The 24,928-nt window shown below is 44.9% G+C and overlaps 3 protein-coding genes across 8 annotated transcripts; 2 read left to right on the forward strand and 1 right to left on the reverse strand.

Moving 5' to 3' along the window:
* The first annotated feature begins 4,441 nt into the window (after positions 1-4,441).
* Positions 4,442-10,273, forward strand: TINF2 (TERF1 interacting nuclear factor 2). Of its 4 annotated transcripts, none has more exons than XM_082388636.1 (9): positions 4,442-4,942; positions 5,085-5,189; positions 5,310-5,411; positions 5,491-5,598; positions 5,703-5,799; positions 5,967-6,429; positions 6,515-6,582; positions 6,690-6,781; positions 9,235-10,273. In XM_082388636.1, exons 1-9 carry the CDS (start codon positions 4,751-4,753, stop codon positions 9,403-9,405), a joined length of 1,398 nt encoding a protein of 465 aa, XP_082244762.1. In that variant the 5' UTR covers positions 4,442-4,750; the 3' UTR covers positions 9,406-10,273. The 4 variants fall into 4 exon arrangements, with proteins under 4 accessions (XP_082244762.1, XP_082244761.1, XP_082244764.1 ...); XM_082388635.1 differs by having other exon boundaries at positions 4,562-4,942; positions 9,193-9,555; XM_082388638.1 differs by lacking the exon at positions 9,235-10,273 and adding an exon at positions 8,710-9,186 and having other exon boundaries at positions 4,562-4,942.
* Positions 5,923-14,075, reverse strand: GMPR2 (guanosine monophosphate reductase 2). 3 transcript variants are annotated; one of them, XM_082388642.1, is made up of 11 exons: positions 13,873-14,069; positions 13,370-13,490; positions 13,109-13,228; positions 10,917-11,000; positions 10,595-10,768; positions 9,686-9,767; positions 9,488-9,594; positions 9,260-9,302; positions 8,418-8,577; positions 8,083-8,242; positions 5,923-6,269 (listed from the first exon to the last, which is right to left on the reverse strand). In XM_082388642.1, exons 2-11 carry the CDS (start codon positions 13,454-13,456, stop codon positions 6,264-6,266), a joined length of 1,023 nt encoding a protein of 340 aa, XP_082244768.1. In that variant the 5' UTR covers positions 13,457-13,490; positions 13,873-14,069; the 3' UTR covers positions 5,923-6,263. The 3 variants fall into 3 exon arrangements, with proteins under 3 accessions (XP_082244768.1, XP_082244769.1, XP_082244767.1); XM_082388643.1 differs by lacking the exon at positions 5,923-6,269 and having other exon boundaries at positions 7,614-8,242; positions 10,694-10,768; positions 13,873-14,075; XM_082388641.1 differs by lacking the exon at positions 5,923-6,269 and having other exon boundaries at positions 7,614-8,242; positions 13,873-14,071.
* A 283-nt stretch (positions 14,076-14,358) lies between these two features.
* On the forward strand, positions 14,359-24,340 carry NEDD8 (NEDD8 ubiquitin like modifier). The gene is made up of 4 exons (XM_082388652.1): positions 14,359-14,497; positions 23,083-23,130; positions 23,299-23,381; positions 23,968-24,340. The coding sequence occupies exons 1-4, from the start codon at positions 14,480-14,482 to the stop codon at positions 24,062-24,064; spliced, it is 246 nt and encodes an 81-aa protein (XP_082244778.1). The 5' UTR covers positions 14,359-14,479; the 3' UTR covers positions 24,065-24,340.
* The last annotated feature ends 588 nt before the right edge of the window (positions 24,341-24,928 follow it).

The following is a 24,928-nucleotide window of genomic DNA, read 5'->3' on the forward strand; positions in this document are numbered from 1 at the left end:
TCTGACTGGCAGGGTCCAGCCACAGTAGCAGATAATGTACCCATTCCTCCACTCATTTAACAAATATTCAATGACATGTGCCAAGCAATGCGCTAAGTGCAAGAACACAGGGCAAACCTAGTTCCTGCCTTACGGAGCTTACAGTCTGAGAAAGAAACAGATTAATTGAATAACTGCACAAGACAAAGGAGAGTACGTACAGAGCTCTGAAGTTTATGGTGAAGGTGTGTGACCTGGCCTGGTGGTGGTGGTTAGGAAAGCTTTACCTAGATAGGTGACCCTGGAGGATAGGTAGGTAGAGATGGAAGGGAAATCACTCCAGGCAAAAGGAATAGCCTGTGCAAAGATCCTGTGGTGGAAGGGCATCTAGAAGAGTAAACAAGACTAAAAGGACAGTGTGGGGAATTCCCTGGTGATCCAGTGGTTAGGGCTCTGTGCTTCCACTGCAGGAGGCACAGGTTCAATCCCTAGTTGGGGAACTAAGATCTGGCATGCCGCGCAGCGCAGCCAAAACAAAACAAGAAGAAGGAGAGGGAGAGGGAGAAAAGGAGAGGGAGAGGAAAAGGGAGAGGGAGAGGGAGAAGGAGAGGGAGAGGAAAAGGGAGAGGGAGAGGGAGAAGGAGAGGGAGAGGAAAAGGGAGAGGGAGAGGGAGAAGGAGAGGGAGAGGAAAAGGGAGAGGGAGAGGGAGAAGGAGAGGGAGAGGAAAAGGGAGAGGGAGAGGGAGGGGGAGAAGAAGGAGAAGGGGGGGAGGAGGAGGGGGAGGATGGTGTGGCTAAAGCAAGGAGAGCAAGGGACAGAGTGGAGAAGGTGAAGCTGAGAGATGCAGGGCAGAGCCTTGTGGGGCCCCATAGGCCACTTTAAGCCTTTGGAAGGTTTAAGGAATTGGAGGTGACATGATCACATTGTGTGTTTTGAACAGATTATTCTGCCTGTGGTGTCAAGTAATGGATTGGAGTGGGGCTGGAGTGGATGCAGAGACACAGATTGGAAGACAGTTGTGATATTTTATGCTAGAGATGGTGATTTGGGCCAGAGTAGTGGTGCTGGAGACAGAGGTGGAAAACTTGGAGAAATATCCAGGAGGGAAAATTTCACAGGGCTTGGGGAAGGATGGGATGTGGCTGGGTGGAGGGTGGAAAGGAGCAGTAAAGCTAAACACCAGGTTTCTGGCTCATGGAACAGGACAGATAGGTGGTCCCATCCACTGATACAGGGACTAGTGTCCTTCACCAGAGAAAGGAAACTGTGAGGGAAGGTGAGGCTCAGAGACACCCTTTGTATAGCTCTCTTCTACCTGGAAATTTTCCTTTGGGTGACCTTTGGAGGATCTGGGCTTTGGTTTGAATGAAACTGTTCTCTTACCCCAGGATTCTTCAAGCATAATCTCCAGACCACTTGCATTAAAATCATCTGAGATGTTTATTAAGAATTCAGATTTCTGGGCCCCAGAATAAACCTCATGAATCAGAATCCCTGGAGCAGAGGCCAAGAAGTCTGTATTTTAATAATCTCACTAAGGGGTTTGACTCCTATGCACGCTAATTATTGAGGACAATGACCTTCCATTTTTCTTCTTTCTGTACTTTTTTCATGCTCTCCTTGCCTCCACCCTTCTTGGGCCAGGAGTAGCCACGAGTTCCCAATGTTCTAAGAGCCAACCTCTAGTCTTCTTGATCCTTTGAGTTTGAGAAGGTTTGCAAGACAAGGGGCTCCTGGGGCAGGACACAGAGGACTAACAAAGGAGCTGCTCATGTTAGCCATGAACACATGAACCGGAAACTGCATGAGGCACTAGTGACATAACATGTATGAGAAAGAAGCAAGTCCTTCTCTCAAGGGGCTCCCAACAGTGGGGATGACAGACAAGAAAACATTCAAAATACAGTAAATGCATATGTAGTATTTACTAGGAGCCAGGCACTGTTCTAAGTGCTTTATATTTACTAATTCATTTAATCCTTACAACAACATTGCAAAATAGATTCTGCATGACAATGGTGGTGATAAAAAGATGTACGGGGGACTTCCCTGGCGGTCCAGTGGTTAAGAATCTGCGCTTCCACTGCAGGGGGCACGGGTTCAATCCCTGGTCAGGAAATGAAGATCCCACACGCCAGGCAGTTTGGAAAAAAAAAAAAAAAAAGATGTACAGGATGATGCTGAGGAGGCTGGGAAGAGAGCTATGAGGGGTTTCATGGAGGTAGTTATCAGATGAGCCACAAAAGATGAAAAAAAGTCAAGTCCAAGAGGCAAGAAGGACAGAGGAATCATCCAGTATGTGCAAGGCACAAAATATGAGACAACACAGTATATTTGGAAAATGCAATCAGTTTGAAGAGGAGGCATGATAAGTGCAAAGTGGCAAGGAATGTTGATGAAGAGGTGAACTTAGCCAGATCATTAAAAATCCTTTTGCCATATTTTGGAATTTGGACTTTCTTTTGAAAGTAAGAGAGAGCTTTCAGTTAGGGATGATATGATCAGTTTTGCATTTCACCAGGTTTATGATGAAAGCAACATGGAAAAGAAATTAGGAGTTGGGCTGGAGGTAGGGAGACTAGAGTCTTCTCAATGTGAGAGACAGGGAACCTGAAATAAGATACAGTCAGTGAGAATGAAAAAAAAGGGGGGTGGGTTTAAAAGTTCTGTAGGAAGTAGAATTGATTAGACTTGGTGAGGGATTAGACTTGGAGAAGAGAGAGGACAGAGTTAAGGGTGATGGTCTTGTTTTCTGACTCATGGGTAAAGAAAGGTGCCATGCACAGAAATACAGAGGCCAGGAGAAAAAGCAGAATTTAAAATAGAAGATAACTTCCAGTTTTCAGTCTGGCATGTAAGGAGCTTAGAAGTTCTCACTCCTGTCCTTACAAGAAGAAGGATGAACAGAGAATCAAAGACCAAGGGAAAACCTTGAACAAAACTTGAGGGGTAGAAGGGGGGACATCTTACCTATAGAGGAGCAGGGATAAGAATTACTTTGAGGCAGAAGGGGAACTTCCCTAGTGGCGCAGTGGCTAAGACTCCACACTCCCAGTGCAGGGGCCCCAGGTTTGATCCCTGGTCAGGGAACTAGATCCCACATGCATGCTGCAACTAGGAGTTCGCATGCCACAACTAAGGAGCCCGCCTGCCGCAACTAAGACCTGGAGCAACCAAATAAATATATAAATAAATAAATATTTAAAAAGAGAATTACATCAGACTTCTCTTTAGAAACGATGCAAGATAAGAGTGCAGTGAAATGTTTAAAGTGTTGAAGGAAAAAAAGACTACTAACCTAGGCTTTTGTATCCACCAAAATTATCTCTCAAAAGTGAAGGAGTAATACTGTCTCAAACAAAAATTGAGGGAGTTTGTAGCCAGGAGACCTGACTTGCAAGATATGCTAAAAGAAATTCTTCAGAAAGAAGGAAAGTGACATAGGTCAAAAACTCAGATCTACATAAAGGCAGAACTTTACGGAAAGAATAAATTAAGGTAAAAGTAAAAAGGAAGACAACTAGAATTTCGTAGATGTCCGATTTGGGTACTTTGGAACTTCCAGCTAGATGTCCCAAGGGCAGTCGAATGTGTGGCTCACCTCAGAAGACTGATCTTGAGTGGAGACAGGGAGGGATATGGGAGCCATTATCTCTAAGAAAGGAGATGGCCCAAGGAAAGGGTAGTTTCACTAAATCCCTGTAAGGTAGTCAGAGCAGGTAATTAATTCAGTCAACAAAAAATATACACTGTGTGCCAAGGGTCTGTCCCTGGCAATGGAAATAAGGAGAGACACCAGGAAGGGTGACAAGGAGAAAGACAAGTAAAACGGTCAACTATACTAGGCGGCTGACTGGAGTAAGCGCACAACAGAAATTCGAAAAAGGAAATCTATTTTATTTATTTTAGAACTACACGATTAAAAAAAAAAGATATCAAACACAGAAAAGCACAAAAATTTCCTGCAGTCTCACCATCTAGAAAAAAACCAGATTAACAATCTGATGTATCTTTTCAAACTTTGAATTTTATTTTTTAAAGGCGGGCGTCCTCTCCCATTCTGTAAAAAAAAGAATTGAACTCTTACTGCAAGCGGCGCGCCGCCCGGGGAAGGCTTTGCAGGCGCTGGTTTGGGCGCTGGGATTTAAGGAATCGTATTTGAGAGGGTGAAGACGATGGAGAGGGAAAGTGGCATAAGCCTCGCTTTACAGACGAGAAAGTCAAGACCTCAAAGAACGAGGGGCCTTCTCTGTAGGCTCCGCGAAGAAATGCAAGAGCCGGAGGCGAGGCCCGGGTCTTCGGTCCCCGCCGCCCAGCAGCCGTCGGAAGTGCAAGGCAGCGGGGGGCGGGGACCGGCAGCGGCGCCGGATCTGCCGGGGCGCGGCCTTATGACGCAACGTCTCGTCTCCCCTGTCTGGCGACCCATTGGTTCTCCACTACCACCCTTCTCCCGGGTAGGGAGACTGGTCGCGGAGCCGGAAGCGAAATAGCCTTTGGGTTCGAGACAGCGGCGGCGTTTAAAGCAGAACGACCTGTTGCCAGTGGAGCTGGCCAGCTTCTCCATTCAGGCTCCAGCCCGAGTTGGAGGAAAAACCCCGGAATTCCGGTGGCCCATGGGAGGGCGCAGTCTCGGATCGAGAACTATCCGGCACAGACCGAAATAGCCGAGCCTGTGAGGGCCACCGGAAACCCCGCCTCTAGGAGGAGTCGGGAAGCCTTGCCAGAGGTAGGAACCCAAAGGGACGGCTCCTGGGGTGGGTCCCGCCGGCCATGGCCACGCCCCCCGGGGCCGGTCCCGCCGCTCTTCGCTTCGCAGCCGCTGCCTGCTGGCAAGTCGTGCGCGGACGCTGCGTGGAGCATTTTCCGCGAGTATTGGAGTTTCTGCGATCCCTGCGCGCTGCTGCCCCCGGCTTGGTTCGCTACCGGCACCATGAACGCCTGTGTATGGGCCTAAAGGCCAAGGTATTGGAGTCAGTAGGACCCGGTAGAGGGGAAAGGGACGGGATGCGAGGACCTGTCCTGGGCCGACTGCTTGGGGGTGGAACCGGTTGGAAAAGGGCAGCTTGCCCGGACGTGGGGATTCTGAGCTCAGTACCCTTCACAGCTGGTGGTGGAGATGATCCTGCAGGGCCGACCTTGGGCTCAGGTTCTGAATGCCCTGCATCGCCACTTCCCAGAGTCTGGACCTGCAGTGCGGGACCCCAAAGCCGTGAGTCGTCCCTAGAGCAAGCCCTATCCTCAGTTAACACTTGGTGCAACAAAGTTGCTCCTCCTCCCGGTCACTGGATTCTGGTGCCCCTAACTTATTTGCCTTCCTTACCCTCAACAGACAAAGCAGGATCTGAGAAAGATCTCAGAGGCTCGGGAAACCTTTTGCCAGCAGGTGAAGCAGCTGGCAGAAGCCCCTGTTGATTTGGCTTCGAAGCTACAGGTGGGACTAGCTGCTTTGGAAGCTATGGTGTAGCTGTTCTCTCTAGTCCTATTCTGACCTGCTTCTTTTCCTCCTGCAGGAACTTGAACAAGAGTATGGGGAACTTTTTCTGGCTGCCATGGAAAAGCTGTTTTTTGAATACCTGTGTCAGCTGGAAAAAGCACTGCCTACGCTGCAGGCACAGCAGGTTTTGCTAGGGCAAAACACATAAGGGCAGAATGCTGGGGTGGGGGGTAGGGGGTGGAGTTGTATCAAGGCCTGTGGTCTTCATGCCTCTCTCCCTGCCCACAGCTTCAGGATGTGCTGAGTTGGATGCAGCCTGGAGTTTCTATCACTTCTTCTTTTGTCTTGAGCCAATATGGTGTGGACATGGGGTGGCCACTTCCAGGTACCAGGACCATCTAGGAGAACTAAGAATTTGGGGGTGGAGTGTTTAGCTTGCGACCTTTTGAGGCAGCCTATTGGAAGGGTTACATGGGCCTGAGGCGTAAGAAACCAGACTGAGTCGATGTGTTACTATATTGCCTTTTTAAGGAGATTTGTTTTCTTTCTCAGAGTGCTTTGCTACTGATTCAATGAACATGACAGAGCCTATGGAGCAGAGTCCTCCCCAGCAACCAAGACCAGCACTCCACGACCCTCTGCCAAAAGCCCGGCCTGGCCCACACCTTCCTCAGGGTCCAGCCTCAAGGAAGCACCCGGAACCTTTGACTGGCCACCACTTCAATCTGGCCCCTCTAGGCCGGCGAAGAATCCAGTCCCGGTGGGCATCCACTAGCAAAGGCCATAAGGAGCGCCCCACAGTCATGCTGTTCCCCTTTAGGAATCTGGGTTCACCAACGCAGGTCATATCTAAGCCTGGGAACAGGGAAGAACATGGGACACACACATTAGATCCAGCAGGTGCTGTGGGCACCAGAGCAGCCTCGACTGGCAAGTCTAGGAGTCCGTCCAAGACCCTGGGAGGAAGGGCTCTGAAGGAGAACCCAATTGACTTGTCTGCCTCAGAGCAAAAGGAGTGAGTAGAACAGTTGCTTCTCCCTACTAGCAGCACATGCCCCGCCTGCTTTCCTTTCACCCTATCTTGCTTGCTCCCACCCTAGGAACTGCTTGGATTGCCCCATGGAACCCCTGAGATTGTCATTATCGCCTCCTAGGGCCAGGAAGTCAGGTAGGTATCCTGAGTCAGGACCACATCAGACAGCCTCCTCTCTTGGGGACTCTTGAGGTCCTGTGTTCACTGAGAAGAGTACTTGGACTCTGGTTTCCTCCCTGCAGTGCGTCCTCCATCTCTGTGCAGCTCTGACATTACTATAGGGGACCTGGTTTTGGACTCCGACGAGGAAGAAAATGGCCAGAGGGAAGGAAGGGTGAGTAGGAAGGAATGGAAAGCTGGGGAAGGGGATGGGCGGGCAGAACAAGACAGAAAGCCATATGATGCAGGATATAGAGGGCTCAGGGCATGTTTCAATGATGATAGGATCTCCCTGCTCCCTTCTCTGCAGGACTCTCTGGAAAACTATCAGAAGACAAAGTTTGACACCCTGATCCCCACCTTCTGTGAATACCTCCCCCCTTCTGGCCCCAGTGGTGTGTCTGTCCCTGTTCCTAACCATACAGACAGTTCTACACTGCTGTGATTAGACTGGAATGCCCACGGCACTCTGCCTGTCTCCTTCCTCCTCAGCTCTCATGCAGTTTAGGGGGAATAAAGTGGAAGTCCAGGCTTGGGTTGCCTGACTACATTGCTAAAGTTACTTTGTAATATTTAATAATTAAAATTTGGATTTGTTAAAACACTGTCTTCGTTCGAGGGAGGGGAATTAAGGCTTCTATAAGGTCAGTGTAGGTCATTCCTTAGAAACAGAACCAGTCTCTCCAGGGCTGGAAGGGGATCCCTTTGCCATTTTACTTCCCTTGGAAAGTGTTGTTCAAACATGCCCAAAAGGGTTATCAGGGCTGAGAGCCTGGAAGAGAAATTTCTTTTTGCTATTCTGAAAATACTGTGTGTGGTCTGATGCCAGAATATACTTGTAAATTCTCACGCTGCCAGGTTACCTGGGGGTGGTGGCACTAGAATGGAGATGCTTCATGGGAAGGGCACTCACTGTCCTTGACTCCACTGGGTCAGTGCCAACTCCTCCACTTGCCCTGCAGCAGCACCCAGATGCCAGCCTTGTGCAGAAATCCCCAGATTCTCAGTCATTGGGATCTCTCTTTATTGAGGTATTTAAAGTACATAAACACTTCTGAGCTTTGTAGATATTCAAAGATCTATTTAATGAATCTGATTAACAAAACATCATTCTAAAAGCCTACCTCTTCCAGACCAAGGCCATATAAAACACTTAGGTATGAATCAGCATCTTTTCCTTTTAATAATCTTCAGGATTCTGGGACCCCAGGTTCCCATTTGATTATCTTAACTTTATTTTCTCAGCCTGCCTTCCTTGCTTCCTCCCCAGTGAGTGCCCTGAGCATTTTGTATGTGCAGATAAAGTACAGAGTACTGCAGGAGCCCTCAGGAGAGAGAGGATAGGAAATGACCAAGTAATAGCCCTAGTAGCTGGGATGGGAGAGGGGCCCACTGTGGAGCCCTGTGGTGGGTGCTGGCGCCCTGGGAGGGCAGAACTGCTCAGGTCTAGCTCTTGTCACTGAAGATCGGATTCACCTGCTGGGTGACACGGATGAAGGTAGTTCTCCGGCTCAGCTCCTTCAGCTTAGCTGCTCCCACGTAGGTACAGGTGGAGCGGATGCCTCCAAGAATGTCTCGGATGGTATGTTCCACATCCCCTTTAAAGGGCACCTCCACTGTCTTTCCCTCTGAGGCCCTTAGAAGAGGAAAAGCTTTCTTACCTTTTCTCTCTGGATTCCTTAAGCCCAATGACTCTTCCCCAGTCTTTAGCATTTAGTCCCTGCTCATCACTTTTCTTCCAAGTTCTGCCACCACCTTACTTGGAAAGTCACGCTTTCCAAGAACCCTCAGCTTCTGGCCTCCACACCTACCTGTACTCAGCCACGCCCCCGGCATACTTCTGCATGGCCATTTCAGAACTCATGCCATAGAAGAGCTTGTACTTCTTGCCATCCCTCTTGATGAGCTCACCACCTGACTCGCTGTGCCCAGCCAGCATGCCGCCCAGCATCACGAAGTCAGCCCCTGCCCCTGCCAGCACCAACGAGAGGGGAAAGAGATGGATCTGGCCCAGGTGCCCACATGGTCACCCTCAGAAGCAACGCACACCAAATTCTCAGGCCTGCCAGTGATTCCGGCATCTTCCTGGTTTTGTTTCCCTAGCTGGCCCACAACCCAGTGCACAGGCCCACTCTGCCCTGGCTTCTATTCCTCAGTGGACTTGCCAAGAATTTAAAATAGAGCCTCTGGAGATGCCCTGCCTGGCCTCTGCTCTCTCCTTTTTGCTGCTTTCGCCATTTTCTGGTCACCTCTTTTTACTCTGCCCAGCTGAACAAGACTCAACTTCAGGTGTCCCAAGAGCAAAGCTCTCCAACTTCAGTGTGAACAAGGATGACCTAGGAAGCTGGGAAAGTGCAGATCTGTAGCCCCACTCCCCAGAGCCAGATGCCATGGGTGCAGGGTGGGGCTCGGCATCTGCACTGTCCCGCAGTCCAGGGGATGATGCAGATGGCCCTGGCCCACACTAGGAGTCCACATCAGAGTCTCAGGATTTCCCCTGCAGGTTTGCCCCAGATGACACCACAGGCTTCTGGGTCACTAGTCATATTATAAAAGAATCTGAACAGCTTTCTTAGACTTCCCTAGCCTGATCCTAGACCCTCAGAGGTGACTCATCCTCTTCTACAGGATCCTCCTTCTGTGCCCTCCTTACCGAAAGCCTTGGCCACATCCCCGGGACAGTTGCAGCCTCCGTCCTGCAAAGTAAGGAGCACTATGAAGAGAGAGCATGGATGCCCCAAGCCCTCTAGGAGGTCCCAGTGGCCCACCTCAAAGCTGACAGGAACCCAGGAGTCCTGAGTCACCTCTACCAGAGCCTCCAGACCTGCCAGAGAACCCAGATGTCTGGCAGCCTCACACCCTACCCTGCCCTTGGCCTTACGGAAATGATGTGGCCTTTGAGGCCATGGGCAGCATCTGCGCACTCCATCACTGCGCTCAGCTGTGGATACCCCACTCCGGTCTTCTTCCGGGTGGTACACACAGAGCCTGAGAAGAACGTGACAAGGATGAGAGGAAAGTTCTCCACAGGTGTCTGCCACTGAAGCAGTGGCCAGTGGCCCCCAGTGAACCAGCTTACCTGGTCCAATTCCCACTTTGATGATGTCAGCCCCAGAGAGAATCAGCTCTTCCACCATCTCTCCTGTTACCACATTCCCTGCCTGGGACAGAACCATCAAAACAGAGCATTCTTAGGGTCAGAAAAAGAGGCAATTGCATGCTTCCAGCATTATTACAAAGAAGAGTACCTCGGTTCCCTCTATCTGGGCCCTCTGAGGGCTTTTAGACCAGTCACTTCAAAGGACCCTGCTTTCCAAGCTGAGGTAAGGGGGTGAGTGGCCAGTGTCACTGTTGTACTGGGGTAAAGCGGGGGTCCAACTGGAACAAGCTCACATCTGATTTACAGTAGATTTATCTCCCCCTCCCCTCCAAAAGACTCAAACACATCCTTTGCTTAAGCTGTTATGTCATGAAACCTCTCTGGCTTCCGGGAAACGGGGAGGACATGGTACTGTCGGCTAAATACCCATCTACACAATTGTATTTGCTTTTGATGGACAGAACAGAGAGACCCCTCAATGCTGCGAAGAAAGTAAGGCCTTGTCATCACTCCCCTGAGCTTGTAAAAAAAAATAAAATAAAACATCATTTCATGCAACCCCTTCAATATGACTGTAGTATCTGTCCATACCTTTGGGCAGGTGTGTATGTACCAGAGGTATGTACGATGCAGAAATGTTCCACTGTGGTTTAGTGAGTGATGTCGGGCACTGGATTTACAAAGACTAGGTATCAAGGTTTGGAGAAGACGGCACTGGCCAGTACACAAACATTTAAAGCATGGAACCATGGATAATCATCCAGTGACATGATTAAGCGGACTAGGAAATGCAGCAGAGGAGAAAGGAACTGGTGTAACAAAATGGTGTGGCGGGAAAGAGTGGAGGAAGGAGAGGAATGGACCCACTACAGGGTAACAGAGACATACCATGATGGTGTGATCAGGGAAGCGCTTCCGCACATCCTTTACAAATTCAACAAAGTGTTCAGAGTAGCCATTGGCCACGTCCAGGCATATATATTTCACCTGGGGAATAGCGTCCAGGATCTGTTCCAGCTGCTCAAAGTCAGCAGAGCCTGTGCCTGAGCTGGCAGCCAGATGCTGTGAGAAACAGGGCCATTAGCATGTAAGAAACGACCTGGTTGGTTAGCCAACAGGGGTGGGGAGGTAAGGGTTGGTCCCCAGGAAGCCAAACAAAGATTCCTGGAAGACTGGGCTAAGGAATGGATCAGGGGAGGACCAGTGTTACCTCAAGACAGTCAGGATTCTGGCTAGCAAACTCTTTCCACTGCTCGAGGCTGTAGTGTTTATGGACAGCAGTGAAGAGGGAGAACTGGGAGAAGAAAGAGCCATCAAAAAGGAGGGAACTTCGTTAAGAGTCTCTTTTTCTAAAAATAGACCTTTATATTATCCTATCTGAGGGACAAAAGGACTGAAGTCTGGAAAGAGCAACTTGAAGAAGTCAGTGGTTGAGCTCGAACCTCAGTTCCACCATTATTCTCTCTACAAATGCAGTCGGGCTTTTCCCCATAAGCTAGTACTTGCCCAACACTCCCACCAAAGTACTAAGTCACCTGGATTGGATTTCACCTGCCAGCATGTACAGTGCTTCTGAGTTAGAAGGTGACAAGGACAAGCTGTTGGTGCAGTGGGACAAGCAGTAGACAAAGAACCATGAAGAGGCTGGACGGAGCCAGTGTCTGCCTGCACTGACTCAGCCCCTCCTCCTATGATAACCTAGTATGGAGCTAACCTACTTTCGGTATCTTCTGGTCCATTTACCAGCAGTAATTCAGTGAGCCTAAATGCTCACAAAATCACAAGAGGTAAGGCCTTAAGGTTAACAGTCAATAAAGCGCTACCCTTTCTCCATCTCCGCTAAAGTAAAGGACGAATTTTCTTGAGACATGGACCAACCTGAAAAGTCTATCTCATTCAGTCTATTTCAGTCAACCAAGTTCAAGGATATAATGACTCATCAGACTTGTATTTCCTAGCTCAACAAATTGCAAACAACATCCCAATACTTTGAGAAAGGCATTCAAAGGCCACTTGTGAATGCTGGTGTTTGTGATTTAAAAGTGCAGACATGCAAATAGACAAGACAGCACAAATCTTGCAACAGACGAGAGACCCAAGGGAGTCAAGCATCAGCCAGCAGTAAGGAAGTGCAAACGCTATAATACTCAGAGATCATCATCAACACTACCTAGCTAACGCTGGTAGTGAACTGTGCTTTCTCAGCAACACTCTGCCATCAACAGGCTAATAGACAAAAATCACTCTAGGAGGTCAGCAGACCTTGGAGATATACTGGTATAGGGTGGCATGATGAGCATATCCAATTACATAGCAAGCTAGAGATCTAGAAAAAGATCCTTGCTTGCATCCAACCTTTTAATTATTACTGAGACTTGGTTGTATCTCTAAAATCTGATTTCTTCAGCACTCAGCAGTAATGAAAAGCCAGTCTCAACATAAAGCATCAAGACAGTCCCGGCAAGGTCCATACATTATAGGACATTTGTTAACACTGAAGTCAGATTCACCATTCCTTAACTCTGCTGGACAGGCCCGGTGGACAATGGGCAACAGTGGGATTCCTAAGCAGTTGGTAAACGGCAATAGTAATACAGTACTAAAGCTGCATAACTATGAACCTCAGAGAAATGACAGCAGACATTCCACAAAGACAGCAATCAAAAATAGAGAAAGGGAGATGAAGTCCTTAAGGCTGACAGAGCCACAAGCAGCAGCAGAATCCATCAACCAGGGCTACCTGGATTAACCAGAAGAGTGCATATGTCCTCAGGATGCCCAGACTATCTACCTTCTCAGCTACAAATATAGAGGCAGGTAATATTACTGAAAGGAGCAGCAGCTTCCATTTTGAAAGTGAGCAATAACCTGTATATAAGAAAAACACATTCCATTTTGGGCACATCCCAGAAACACCCAGGAACCTAGGACTTAAAGAAGAGGAAGATTAAAAAAAAAAAAAAACAGGCATGAAAGAAAATAAACTTCTTCTCTCTAGGATCTTCTAGTTAGGAATTTTTGAATGCTCAAACTATATCTAGTTCCTGGACTAAAACAGTGAATGCTGATTATCATAATAGTGTAAAGAGGGATGCAGGTGATTTGGAGAGGGTGATCTGGGTGGTGGGAAAAGTTGGCAGGATGTATAAACTGCTGGGCAGGAGAAAAGGGAAAGTTCTGTTAAAATAGGGGCAAAATATTTAGCTTTGAATCTCATTAACTCAGATGGTCCTTTAAAGTTATCAGATAAAGGGGCCTTAGTACTACTGCAGAAAACAGAAATTGAGCATCCTGACCGGTAACTGCCAGAGTTGACCTGGGATGGGGGTGGGGATGCAGATACCTCTGCAGTCAGCCCACAGAACTGGACACCATGAGGAAGGGGTATGAGGGAAGTCCTACCTTACAGAGAACCTGGGCCATCTCAAAGGTGCCTACGGTATCCATATTGGCTGCAATGATGGGGATCCCAGTGTACATCTGCTTTGAGTTCCGAAATGAAAAGGATCTTGTGAGATCCACCTGCAGATATGAACAGGAAACTAAGCATTTCATTTATCCAAAAAACAAGTATTGCAGGAGGGCAAAAGCCAGGAATCTTTCCCAGTCCTGGCCCTCCAGGAGCTTGGGATCAAGAAAGAGCAACTAGAGAAGCAGGCTCACCTCACTTCGAGACTTAAGGGTACTGCGTTTGGGCCTCAACAGGACATCCTTGAAGTCCAGTTTGACGTCGTTGTCGATGTGAGGCATGGCAGGCACCTCAGGGTAGCAGCGAATCTGAGGGCTGGAAGGTAGGAAAAGTCAGGAGGCGGTAGCTAAGCCAATTTTCCCTTAGAACTTAATGTTCTGTTAGGGCTGGCGGCAGGGCTCATCTCTCTCCTCGCTTAAATTGTGGAAGGTCAGGGCATTGATCGAGGCATAGTCCCTGAAGACCGTCACCTCAGACCCGTGTGGTTCCACTTACTCTCGGTGTCTTCAACCCAGGTACTATTTGTTGGGGAGAAGAATTGGGATGGAGTCGTGACTGACCCTAAATGGTGCGTTCCTTACCCCACTACTCTTCTTTCTCCCGCCCCTGCGAAGAGCAGTTTGGGATAAGAGGCAGATTTGGGAGTGAGAAGGAGTGGTGGGATCCCATAACCAGCTTCCGGAATAGGGGTACTCACTTCCTGTCGCCGTGGCCAGGTGGCAGTTTACCGAAGCTCCTCTTGATTAGCTACTAGCCTCGCGCAGCCCCGCTGAGCCTTGTGGGTAGCGCTAACAGGTTCCGCTAATTGCCGGAGAGAACGAGTAACTGAGGAATTCCAGCTTCGGTGCTGGAGGCCTTCTGGGTAACAGAGTTCACACACTGAGGATGCCGTTGGATCTGAGGGGCAGGGGACTACAACTCCCAGGGAGGGACGCGCGGAGCTGCCCCCTGGCATGATGGGAGGAGTAGTTCGTTCCGCCCCCGCTTTATACTAGCCCCGGCTCGCTGGGGACTCTCAGAATTGCAGAGGCATCATCTCTGCTGTAAGTAGGCGGGCCGCCTCCTTTTCTTTTTTTTTTTTTTACGACGCCACAGAAACGAAACCCGAAGGCATTCCTGAGCCTTTCCGGAACCCCTTGGAAAGAAGGGGGGGGAGCGAGGTGGGGGGAGGGGGGGGGGGTGGAGCCAGGCAGTGACCCGGAAGCAGAAGTGACTCCCACAGGCTGAGTGCTGGGGAGCTGCATCGGCGATCGCAGCGGTAGAAGCAGCAATTTATCTGTGTGCAGCCCCAAACTGGGAAGAAGATGCTAATTAAAGTGAAGGTGGGAGCACCTCCAGCCTTGCCAAGACGCAGTGGTACTGGGCTGGCCGCTGTGCCTTAAGGGAGACGCCGGGAAGGAAAACCACGCCTTTCCCGAGCGTGGAGGGGGCTGACAGCCTCGGGGCTGCGCGCGAGGGGTGATGGGATGTAGGGGGGGTGGTGCTCAAAAGGGCTTCGAGAGGAGGGGCTGGCCCAGCCAGACGACCCCGGGGTCTGTGCTGTGCCTGCTTTCATTCCGGGACCGTTCCTTGACCCAGAAGGAGGCCGCCTTTGTCCGGGGTCTCGCTGTGTTCGAACCCCCGCGGTCATAGAGAAGGCCTAGCAGCATCTTGGCTCCCCCTCTCTCGGATTCTGGGAATAAGCTCTGTTCTCCGTCGTCCAAGCCCAAGTTACCTGCTTCTCCCAGCGCCTAACGTAGGCTACTCCGAGTACAGCACAAAAATGTTAGCCTAGGGAACCGGGGCCTCCCAGGAACTAGACTGTGAGCTTTTGCTAGTTGTCGCCAAGGTGTATCTCAGCCGGCCTTCAGAAAACAAAGCTGGGTGCGTGTTCAGTTAGCACCTGCCTTTCTGAGCCAGCATCCTGGACCAGCCTCACTTCCTTGACTGAGGCAGGTTAGTTATCAGTGCCCTAGTTCCTGGTACTGGCAGTGTTTCTTTCATCTCCATCCCGCCTCCCGTGGTTCTTCACCAATTTCCAACCCTCATTAGTCCTATCTGCTATTTCCTCCTTTGTGCCTTAAGAGGGAGGGACAAAAACTAACAATTGATGCAGTGCAACGTTAGTTTAGCATTTTTTTTTTTTAAACTGCCAAGGAAGTCTATCGTTATTTCATCAGCTCCTTAGTGTATTTATCATGCATAATAGGCATTAACCTCTTCAGTCCTTCTGAACCACCATCTTAGCTGAGGATTGAGGCCAAGCAGCATGTTAAAGGTCATTGTTTTTCAAATTTTGAGTAATGACCTATAAAACAGTCACTAGTGGTAGAATCAGTTTAATAAGTCCGTGGGTCACAAGCAACAATAAAAAGAAAAAAATAGAAATATCAGGGTATACTTCTGGGTAAGAGGATTGTTTGTGAAATTTTGGTTTTTATTTTGTATGTATATTACATGCATGGATGTGATATTCGTTCATATGTATTTCTTAGTGTGGGTCACTGTCCAAAAAGTCTTGAGAAACATTAGCAAGTGAATGCTTATGTCATTTCAATACATATGGATTCTCAGGTTCTCTTAGTCCTCCCTTAGTCCAAAGAAGAGGTTATTACTATACTTTTGTTCAATGTTTTGTAAACCTTTTTTTAAATCTCAACCTACACAAAAAAATTTTATCTCATGGTCTCATACAAACACAAAATAACTGTGTGTGATATGCTCTGGTATTTTGAATTATATTCCAAGTTGATTTCATAACCCACTGATGGGTTGAGACCTGCAGTTTAAGAAAATACTGTATTCTAGATGGGCTTCTCAACTTAAAAATGTGTAAGAATCACCTGGGGATCTTGTTAAAATGCTGATTCTAACTCAGTGGTCTGGGATGGAACCCGAGATTCTGCATTTCTAACATTCTGCATTTCTGCTTGTCTGGGGAGTATGCAAGGTTCTACTTTCTTTGAATCCATTTTTATTTAGTACTTCTCTAAAATTGTCAGGCTCCTTTCCCAAAACACTTTCCTTTCCACGTTCAAATAGGTTTCTCTGTCCATCTTTCTCTTTCTTTTTTGTATGTTAAATACATTTTTGTATGTTAAATAAATAAAGCAATTAGTTAGCTGTGAATTACTATACAAATGATAGGTTTTTTAGCAGGGTTCCTTTGTGAATTATTCATTCTTCCACTGTCGTTCTCCATGTAGGTAACTTATTCCATATCTCTGTTTGCAATCTTTTACAACTAAATCCCTTGTCGACTGAAGGAAAAACACACAACATAAGAGCTTTAAGTTCAGTTTTATTTGGGGACTTACTGAGGACCTTAGCCCAGGAGACAGCCTCTTAGATAGCTCTGAGGAACTGCTCCAAAGGTAAGTGGGGGAGGTCAGCATGTATGTGATTTTGGCAAAGGGTAATCAAGCACACATCTCGGTAGAAGGTTGCTGCTAGTCAAGAGGAACAGACATCCTAGTTAATGGTTTTAGTGCTTTTCTAAGTATGGGAAGATGTAAGAATTTGGGTTCATAAAATTTTCTCCTGAAAATATCTAACTATCTAAAGGCCTGTTCTATTAATTTTCCCAGAGCACATTCCTGATGTGCCTCATTCCCGGTCTCCACCTTGAACTCCTTTCAGGCTGGGTTGAAGGTCAGTGACTGCGGTGGCTAATGACTTAATTCTTGTAGAACCAGGAGGCAAGTGACATCCTTTAGTTGGCACACTCGTGATTTAAAACTTCTCTTGATACCTCATCTCTGTGTTTCTAAAATTAAATACATCATCTTCTGTCTTAAGCCATCTTCCCAATACTCATCTCATATATTGATCCCATCAATCTACCAGTTACCTGGAACCCAGTTCTTTAAAATCATTGTTCTCTTATAGAACCTAATTTTTCTTTTGATACATCTTTCTGTTGATTTTCCTTCCATTCCCATTACCCTTGTTCTCCTCTGGGGTCTCATTAACTTATATCTTTATTTCTCTGTGATACCTCCAGAGAAATACCTCTTGTTGGGATACCTCCAACAAGATTTTCCTACTGCCATTCCCCTCTAAAGTTTAGAGTCTAGGGACTTCCCTGGTGGTCCAATGGTTAAGACTTCACCTTCCAGTGTAGGGGGTGTGGGTTCGATCCCAAAACATAAAACAGAAACAATATTGTAACAAATTCAATAAAGACTTTAAAAAATGGTCCACATCAAAAAATTCTTTAAAAAAAATAAAGTATATGTATTTTTTAAAAATAATAATAAAGTTTAGAGTCTATACCAAAATATGGTGTACAAAATTATAGTGTACAGGTCTTCTTTAACCTTTTTCATCATATTATTCCCTAACCTCAGATCCTGCATTGATTCCTCTTAGCAAATTACTTTGGGCACCTGTCTTTACTATCTAAGCCCCAGTTTTCTCATTTATGCTTTTTTAAACATAAAATAAAACACAAAGCTCTTAAGGGTTAAGTTCAAGGAGTTTTTAACAACAGTATACCCCCATGTAGCCACAGATCTAGAACATTTTCACCCCTGCCCTCTGAAAGTTCCATAGGTTAGTTTTGCTTGTTTTAGAATTTCATATAATGGAATTATAGAATATATAATTTTTGTGTCTGGCTTCTTTCACTCAGCATTATGTCTGTTGTTGTGTCTGTAGGTCTGTCTCATTACTGAGTAATACTACATTAGATGAGTATATCACAATTTGTTTATCCGTTCTCCTGTTGATGGACGTTTGGGTTATTTCCAGTTTCTGGCTATTATGAAGAAGGCTTGTAATAGCCAGAAATGATGATATGAACATTGTCTTTTTGTGGACTTATGTTTTCATTTCCTTTGGATAAATACCTAGGAATGGAATTACTGGGTCATGTATAACTTTAAAAGATGCTGCCAAACAGTTCTCCAAAATATGGCACCATTTTACATCCCTACCTGCAATGAGTGAGCATTCCAGCTGCTCTGCACCCATCTTTATTATAGCTATTTTAGTGGGTGTGAAATGGTATCTCAGTCAGGTTTAAATTAATCACTGTTGATTTTCCCTCACCACAGCACTTTGTCACTGCCCCTTGTATTTTGGACGATAACATTCAGTATGGCATTTCTTGTATATTGGTTTGTTCTATTAATTGTATGTCTCAGTGTCTCTTGGTTGTAAATCTTCACTTGAAAAAGATTGTTGGCAAGGGCTGGGTCACTTAATTTCTTTTATATCCCCTACAGTGCTTATAGCAGAATGTCAGCCTTAGGTTCATCATAGACTAGTTGAATAGCATTGAATGTATTCCCAGGTCACAATGACCAGATTTGAGGGAAGAAATCCAGTATGACATGGTCTTTTAAAATATCTTTTAAAATTGAAATCAAGAATATCTTTTAAAATTGTTCAGTTTTAAATGATTTTAATTATGACAATTTCAAACATATACAACAGCAGAGAGAAGGAATAATGCACCCTATACAAAGCTTCAAAAACAGTCATCTCATGGCCAATCTTATTTTATTGATACTCACCAACTTTCCTTACCTTATGTTTTAAGGAGCAAGTCCCAGATAGCGTAGCGTATATTATTTGTATATATTTCGGTATTTATCTGTAAAAAAGAACTTTTTTTTACTAACATAACCATAATTATTACACCTAAAAAATCAACAGTGATTTCACACTATCATTGTCTCATTTGTTTTTTACAATTTGTTTGAATCTGGATCCAACTAAGAGTCATACATTGTAGTTGGTTGATAAGTATTTTAGGCCTCTTTAAACCTGTAATTCCCCATTTCCCCCATTTTTTTCTTGTTGAATAATCTAGGTGGTTGGTCCCATAGAGTTTCCTATAGTTTGGATTTTGCTGATTACCTCCCATGCTGTCTTTTAATATATTCCTCTTTCCTCTGTATTTCCTGTCAATTGGTAATAAGATCTAGAGGCTTGATTAGTCCTTTTTGTCTGTTCATGTGTGAGAATAATTCATAGGTGGTATTGTGACACATACTTCTGTCAGGTTGTTTTGCTTTCTGCGATGTTAGTCATTGCCTAGATCCATTATTTCATTGGAGGTTACAAAATGGAGATATTCTGATTTTATTGTTGCTTCCTACATTAGCTGGGATGCTTGAGCAGTGTCCAGTACAGTGGCCATTAGCCCACGTGCACTATTGACCACTGGAAATGTGGCTAGTGAGACTGAGGAATTCAATTATTTTATTTGTATTTAATTTTAATTAATTTAATATAGGAACTGAAACTTTATTCAGTAGTTGGAAAACCTTTTAACTTGTTTGGAACAAGTTGGGAATGTAAATGTACTTTTTCAACTGTAAATTGTGAAATTTAAATACAGATCAAGTATTTCAGATGATAACTTACCATCTGAATTGAGGTGTGCTGTCAGTATGAAATGCACACAGAATTTTGAAGATTTGGTTAGAAAAAAAGAATGTAAAATATATTAATAATTTAAATATATTGGGTTTCAGAATATTAAAATTAATTTCACCTTTTAAAAATGTGGCTACTAGAATATTTAATACTGTATATGTGGCTTTCACTAAGTTTCTATCTCTAGTGGACAGTGCTGCTTTACAGAATGGTTCCCTTATACTCTCATCAAGGACATTGTTTTAAATTTTTTTTCTCATCCCAATGTATTTATGGTATTAAAAAATGGAAAATACAAAAAAGCACAAAGAAAGTAATTTAAATCACCCATAATCTCACAACTCAAAATAAAAGCACTGATGTCTATATCCTTCCAAACTTTTTTGAAAGCATATAAATACATGTATGTGTGTGTTTATTTATTTAGTTACAAAATAAGAATTATACTGTTAGTCAAAACATTGTTTGAGAACTGTGTGATTTTCCCCCTGTGTTTGTACCATAATTTATTTAACCCTCAATTATGTGATATTTGGATTGTGTTTCTAGTTTTTCAGTTTCAAAAAGTTGCAATTCATTGTCATAGGTATATTTTTGGACAGAGAATTATTTTCCCAGAAGTGTTATTGCTGGGACACCATATGCCAGATTGCTCTCTGGATACATTCATAGGCTTCTATAGTCGATCTCAGAAACAAAGGACCAGTGCTAGAGTTTTAGATTTTATAAACCAATAATTTTTTTCAAATGTCATAAAGCCCAAGCATCTGACTCTTGGGAGAGCAGTTCTAGGCTTTCTGTTAGAGTCTTTTGTACTCTTTAAAAATTGCTATTATTAAATCAGAATGAATATTTATTAATATTCATGTGATAAAGGAATATATTTTTATTAGATATTTTATTAGTACAGATAAAGGGAGAGTTAGCTTTGGTCTCCTCAGTCCTACTCCCCTTCTCAAGGATAATCATAATTTTAGGAGATAGGTATACTTTTAATCCTTTCTTCTATGCATGTATGTATGTATATATTTACATATAGAAAATGATACATAATCATACATTCTCTAGATCTTTCCATGTTAGTGTATAAACTGTTGCATAATAAATGTATCATTCTATGGGTGTACCATAGTTTAATAGCTTTCCTATTAATAGGCATTAGGCTGTTTCTAGTGTTTTTCTTTAATGAAAGGTGTTGCAGTAAACCTCACATGTTCCTCTGAATACGTACTCAAATTTCAAGTTTTTCCTTTAGGTTAGTTATCTAGAAATAGAATTGTCTGGAAAAAAAAAAAAAAAAGAATTGTCTGGTTAAAGAGTCTTTGCATTTAAAGTATTATGATCCATAAATAGAGATAATTTGTGGACAACATGGAATTGCATACTTTTCATTTTGTCAGGAAGGAGCCTAAAAAAATACCATATATTGTCACTGTCGTTTCATAAAAGGACATTTTAACACCTGAAAATATTTAGTTTCATGAAAATCTGATTGTTGTCATTATTTTTCTCATTTTACCATAGACTACTGAAAATTTTCAAACAGACCAGCTTGAGTTGGGGTGGAAACTTGAAAATTACTGTTGTAATTTATTCTTTTGCATCCAAACAGGTCAATCCAAAGGAGTTACTCTTGCATTTTTTGAAATATCCTTAGTAGTGAATCATTCTCATGGTTGAGAAATTAGATCCTAAGTACTTTCTTCATGCTGGTCTTTGTGAATACCATAAGTAGGAACCATATGCTATTTTGTAAGTCCCCCACAGGAGTGTACATTGGGTCTCAATACTAGATCAGCCAGACTTGGGCAGTACTGAGTACAGAGCTGAAAGCTCAGGTTCTGGGGCCAGAGAGTTTGTGTTTGGATTCATATTCTCCTTTTGACTTCATAGGCATGCTTTTTAACCTGTCCAAACCCCATTTTCCTCAACTATAAATGGTGATAGTAATAGTACATATCTCATAAGTACTTGCAAGGATTAAATGTATTGACGCATGTAAGACACTCAGCATAGTTTCTAACTCTTGGAAAGTGTTCAGTAAATGTTAGCTGTGATCATAACATGATCATCGGTGTATTTAGCCGTTCCACAAATATTTATTGACTGCTTCTATGTCAAACACTGTGCTTTGTGCTTAAATTAGGAAGATTGAACAGTCTCTGTCCTTGAGGGAGCTGGAGTATAAATTGGAGAGTTTGACACTTAAACAACTAGCTGTAATGGCTATTAAAGTGTATTGGGGACAAGTCATCAATCTTAAAGTGTCCCTTGAAGGTTTGCAAAAGAGCGGAAGAGGGCATGGCAACAAGAAAAACAGTAGAAGCAAGGAAAATGCCCCTAAATTATGGATTACTGTAGACTGGTGCAGATGGAGTTTGAAGAGCAAGGATGGATAGGAGATTAGATTGGCTGAAGCACATTTGTAAGTGTACAATGAGGGACTTCCCTGGTGGCGCAGTGGTTAAGAATCCGCCTGCCAATGCAGGGGACACGGGTTCGAGCCCTGGTCCGGGAAGATCCCACATGCCGCGGAACAACGAAGCCCGTGTGCCACAACTACTGAGCCCACGTGCCACAACTACTGAAGCCTGCACACCTAGAGCCCGTGCTCTGCAACAAGAGAAGTCACCGCAATGAGAAGCCCACGCACGGCAACCAAGAGTAGCCCCCACTCGCTGCAACTAGAGAAAGCCCGTGCGCAGCAACGAAGACCCAAGGCAGCCAATAAATAAATAAATAAAATTTAAAAAAATAAATAAGTGTACAATGAGTATAATTATTGTGTTTGGATATCAGCAGCCCTTTGCCTATAGAAGAAGTCAAGAAGACCAGAGCTGCAATTTAGGATTTAGGTGGAAGTCTGGAGAAGATACGGGAGAATAGAATGTTGAATTCTAGTATTACTTAAAAAGTTGGTCAGGGACTTCCCTGGTGGTGCGGTGGTTAAGACTGCACTCGCAATGCAGGGGACCTGGGTTCAATCCCTGGTCAGGGAACTAGATCCCACGTGCATGCTGCAACTAAGGGTTCGCATGCCACAACTAAGGAGCCCTCCTGCCACAACTAAGACCCGGCGCAACCAAATAAATAAATAAATATTAAAAAAAAAAAAGTTGGTTAGAGGTGATCTCCAGTGTCCTTGAGAATTCTCTGAGTTATCTGAATGTTAATTTCTCGCATTGGTATGTAAGACAAGGTCCTTCTCAAAGGAATACTTTCCTTAGGACAATTCTCATTGCTGTCTTATCAAAAGGAGTTATGGTATTCTCTTGGATTCTAGCGGAATGGGAGGTGAGATGACCTGTGAGATTAAAAGGGTCAAATGGTTTACAGAATCTTCCCCTATCAAAGTTGTTCACAGCCTAAAAATGTCTGAAATCGGGTGTGGTCAAAATTTCTGACACTTCAAATCAGCTTTGAGAATGTGCATTTCCCAGAAGGTAGTAGATAGATCCCCCAAGACTAGGCCAGGATGTTTTACCTAGGAGACAAATTTTATATTGGGCTATAGGATTCATGAAACCCTTGCCTGTTTCAGACGCTGACCGGAAAGGAGATTGAGATTGACATTGAACCCACAGACAAGGTAATGTACGCCCAATACCTCTCCATGCCTATCTCCCTACGTGTACACTTGCTTGGGTATGCTGATGAACTGAGTCCTTCCGCTCTGATACTCTCTGCATAGCTCTTGTTCTTTCCCGTTCCACGGTCCTTCCCCCTGAGCAACCCCTGACTACTTGTACCCCTAAAGGTGGAGCGAATCAAGGAGCGTGTGGAGGAGAAAGAGGGAATCCCCCCACAGCAGCAGCGGCTCATCTACAGTGGTAAACAGATGTAAGTTTGGAATGGGAATGAGGGCGTGGCCATCTTATGTGAAGATGAAGATGCAAGTACTGGAGGTGGAGCAGGCCTGCCTCTTTTTTGTTGTCTCAGACCCTTTGGCAATTTGATGAAGGCTATGAACCCCTTCTCAGAATTAGATTTTTGCAGACATAAGATAAAATGCATGGAATTACAAAAGAAACTAATGGGATCGAAATACACTTATCACACTACTAAAGCAAGTTTGTGATATATGTACTTCATTAAGATCTAATGATGGATATAATAACTACTATAATTTTAAAAGATTTTCAAGATACCTACAAACAGTTGTGAAATGATAGGAAAATATCTAATTTTTGTTATTAACAAGTTACCCATATTGCTAATAATACCCCTGTGGGGTTTTTGCCTGTGTTCAAAACTGAAAGAAATATCAAATTTCAGTTAGGGGTTAGTAAAAATATAAAGATGTAATTTTTTTCTCATCTGCATTCATAGATCCCCAGACAGATCCATGAAACCCAGGTTAAGAACCTTGCTCTAGATGGTATTTCTAATACCTTTTTTTCTTTTTTTTTTTTGCCTCTTCCTGCAGGAACGATGAGAAGACAGCAGCTGATTACAAGATACTAGGTGGTTCAGTCCTCCACCTGGTACTGGCTCTGAGAGGAGGAGGTGGTCTTAGGCAGTGATGGACCCCCCCCTCCATTTCACCTCTTTGCCCTGGCGCTCATTATGAGGCATCATGTATCCTCTCACACTGTGGGACACCAGAGCCACTGCCCCCTCTCCTGGATGCCCAGTCTTGTGTGTCTGTTGGTGGGAGACTGTGAGGACCCCAGGATGCAGTGTTCCTGGCCCAAAGGGCCCTTGCTGGCTATTGGGTTTTAGTTTGCAGTCCTGTGTGCTTCCCTCTGTTAATGGCTATGTCCCTGGTTGTCAATAAAATATTTCATGGCCTCCTGGAATCTTTCTCCTATTGCACAAACGTGACTGAAATCAAAATGGGCCAATGCACACTCAGTTACACCAGGCTGAAGGAGTAGGACAGTGTAAGAGAATGTGCCCTTAGAGGGGTTCTCAGACTCTAAGAGTCTACACTCAGTGGTGTGCTGGAGCCAGCTCTTAACCCGCTCCAGAGCTAATTGTTGGCATCTTTCCTAACCCCGTATTAAGTGACTTCATGTTGGTAGCTTGAAATTGGCCATGGTAGGAATATTTACAGAAATTGACAAACAATACAAATCAGTCCTTCTCCCCAAACTGCTTGTTACGTATCTGTCAGCATACTACTGACGTGGGTGGTAGAAACCAGGAGAGTGAATTCTCCCCCATTGTGACCCTACTGGACATTTGGGCCTGGTTCAAGAAAGGCATCAAGAGCTTAGCAGACACTGCATTCTTTTATGGCTGGAATATTGCTGAGGGCTCTAGGCTCTATACGGTGGAGTGGCTGATACGGAGAAAGGATGAGTGTGGAGTGACAAGCTACGATGGATCACTTTAGGACTCGGTGAGATAAAATGAGAGACGGGTGCCAGAAGAAAGGGCTTCCC

Source organism: Balaenoptera borealis (genome assembly GCF_965194805.1).
Source record: "Balaenoptera borealis genome assembly, chromosome: 3".
Lineage (NCBI taxonomy): Eukaryota > Metazoa > Chordata > Mammalia > Artiodactyla > Balaenopteridae > Balaenoptera > Balaenoptera borealis.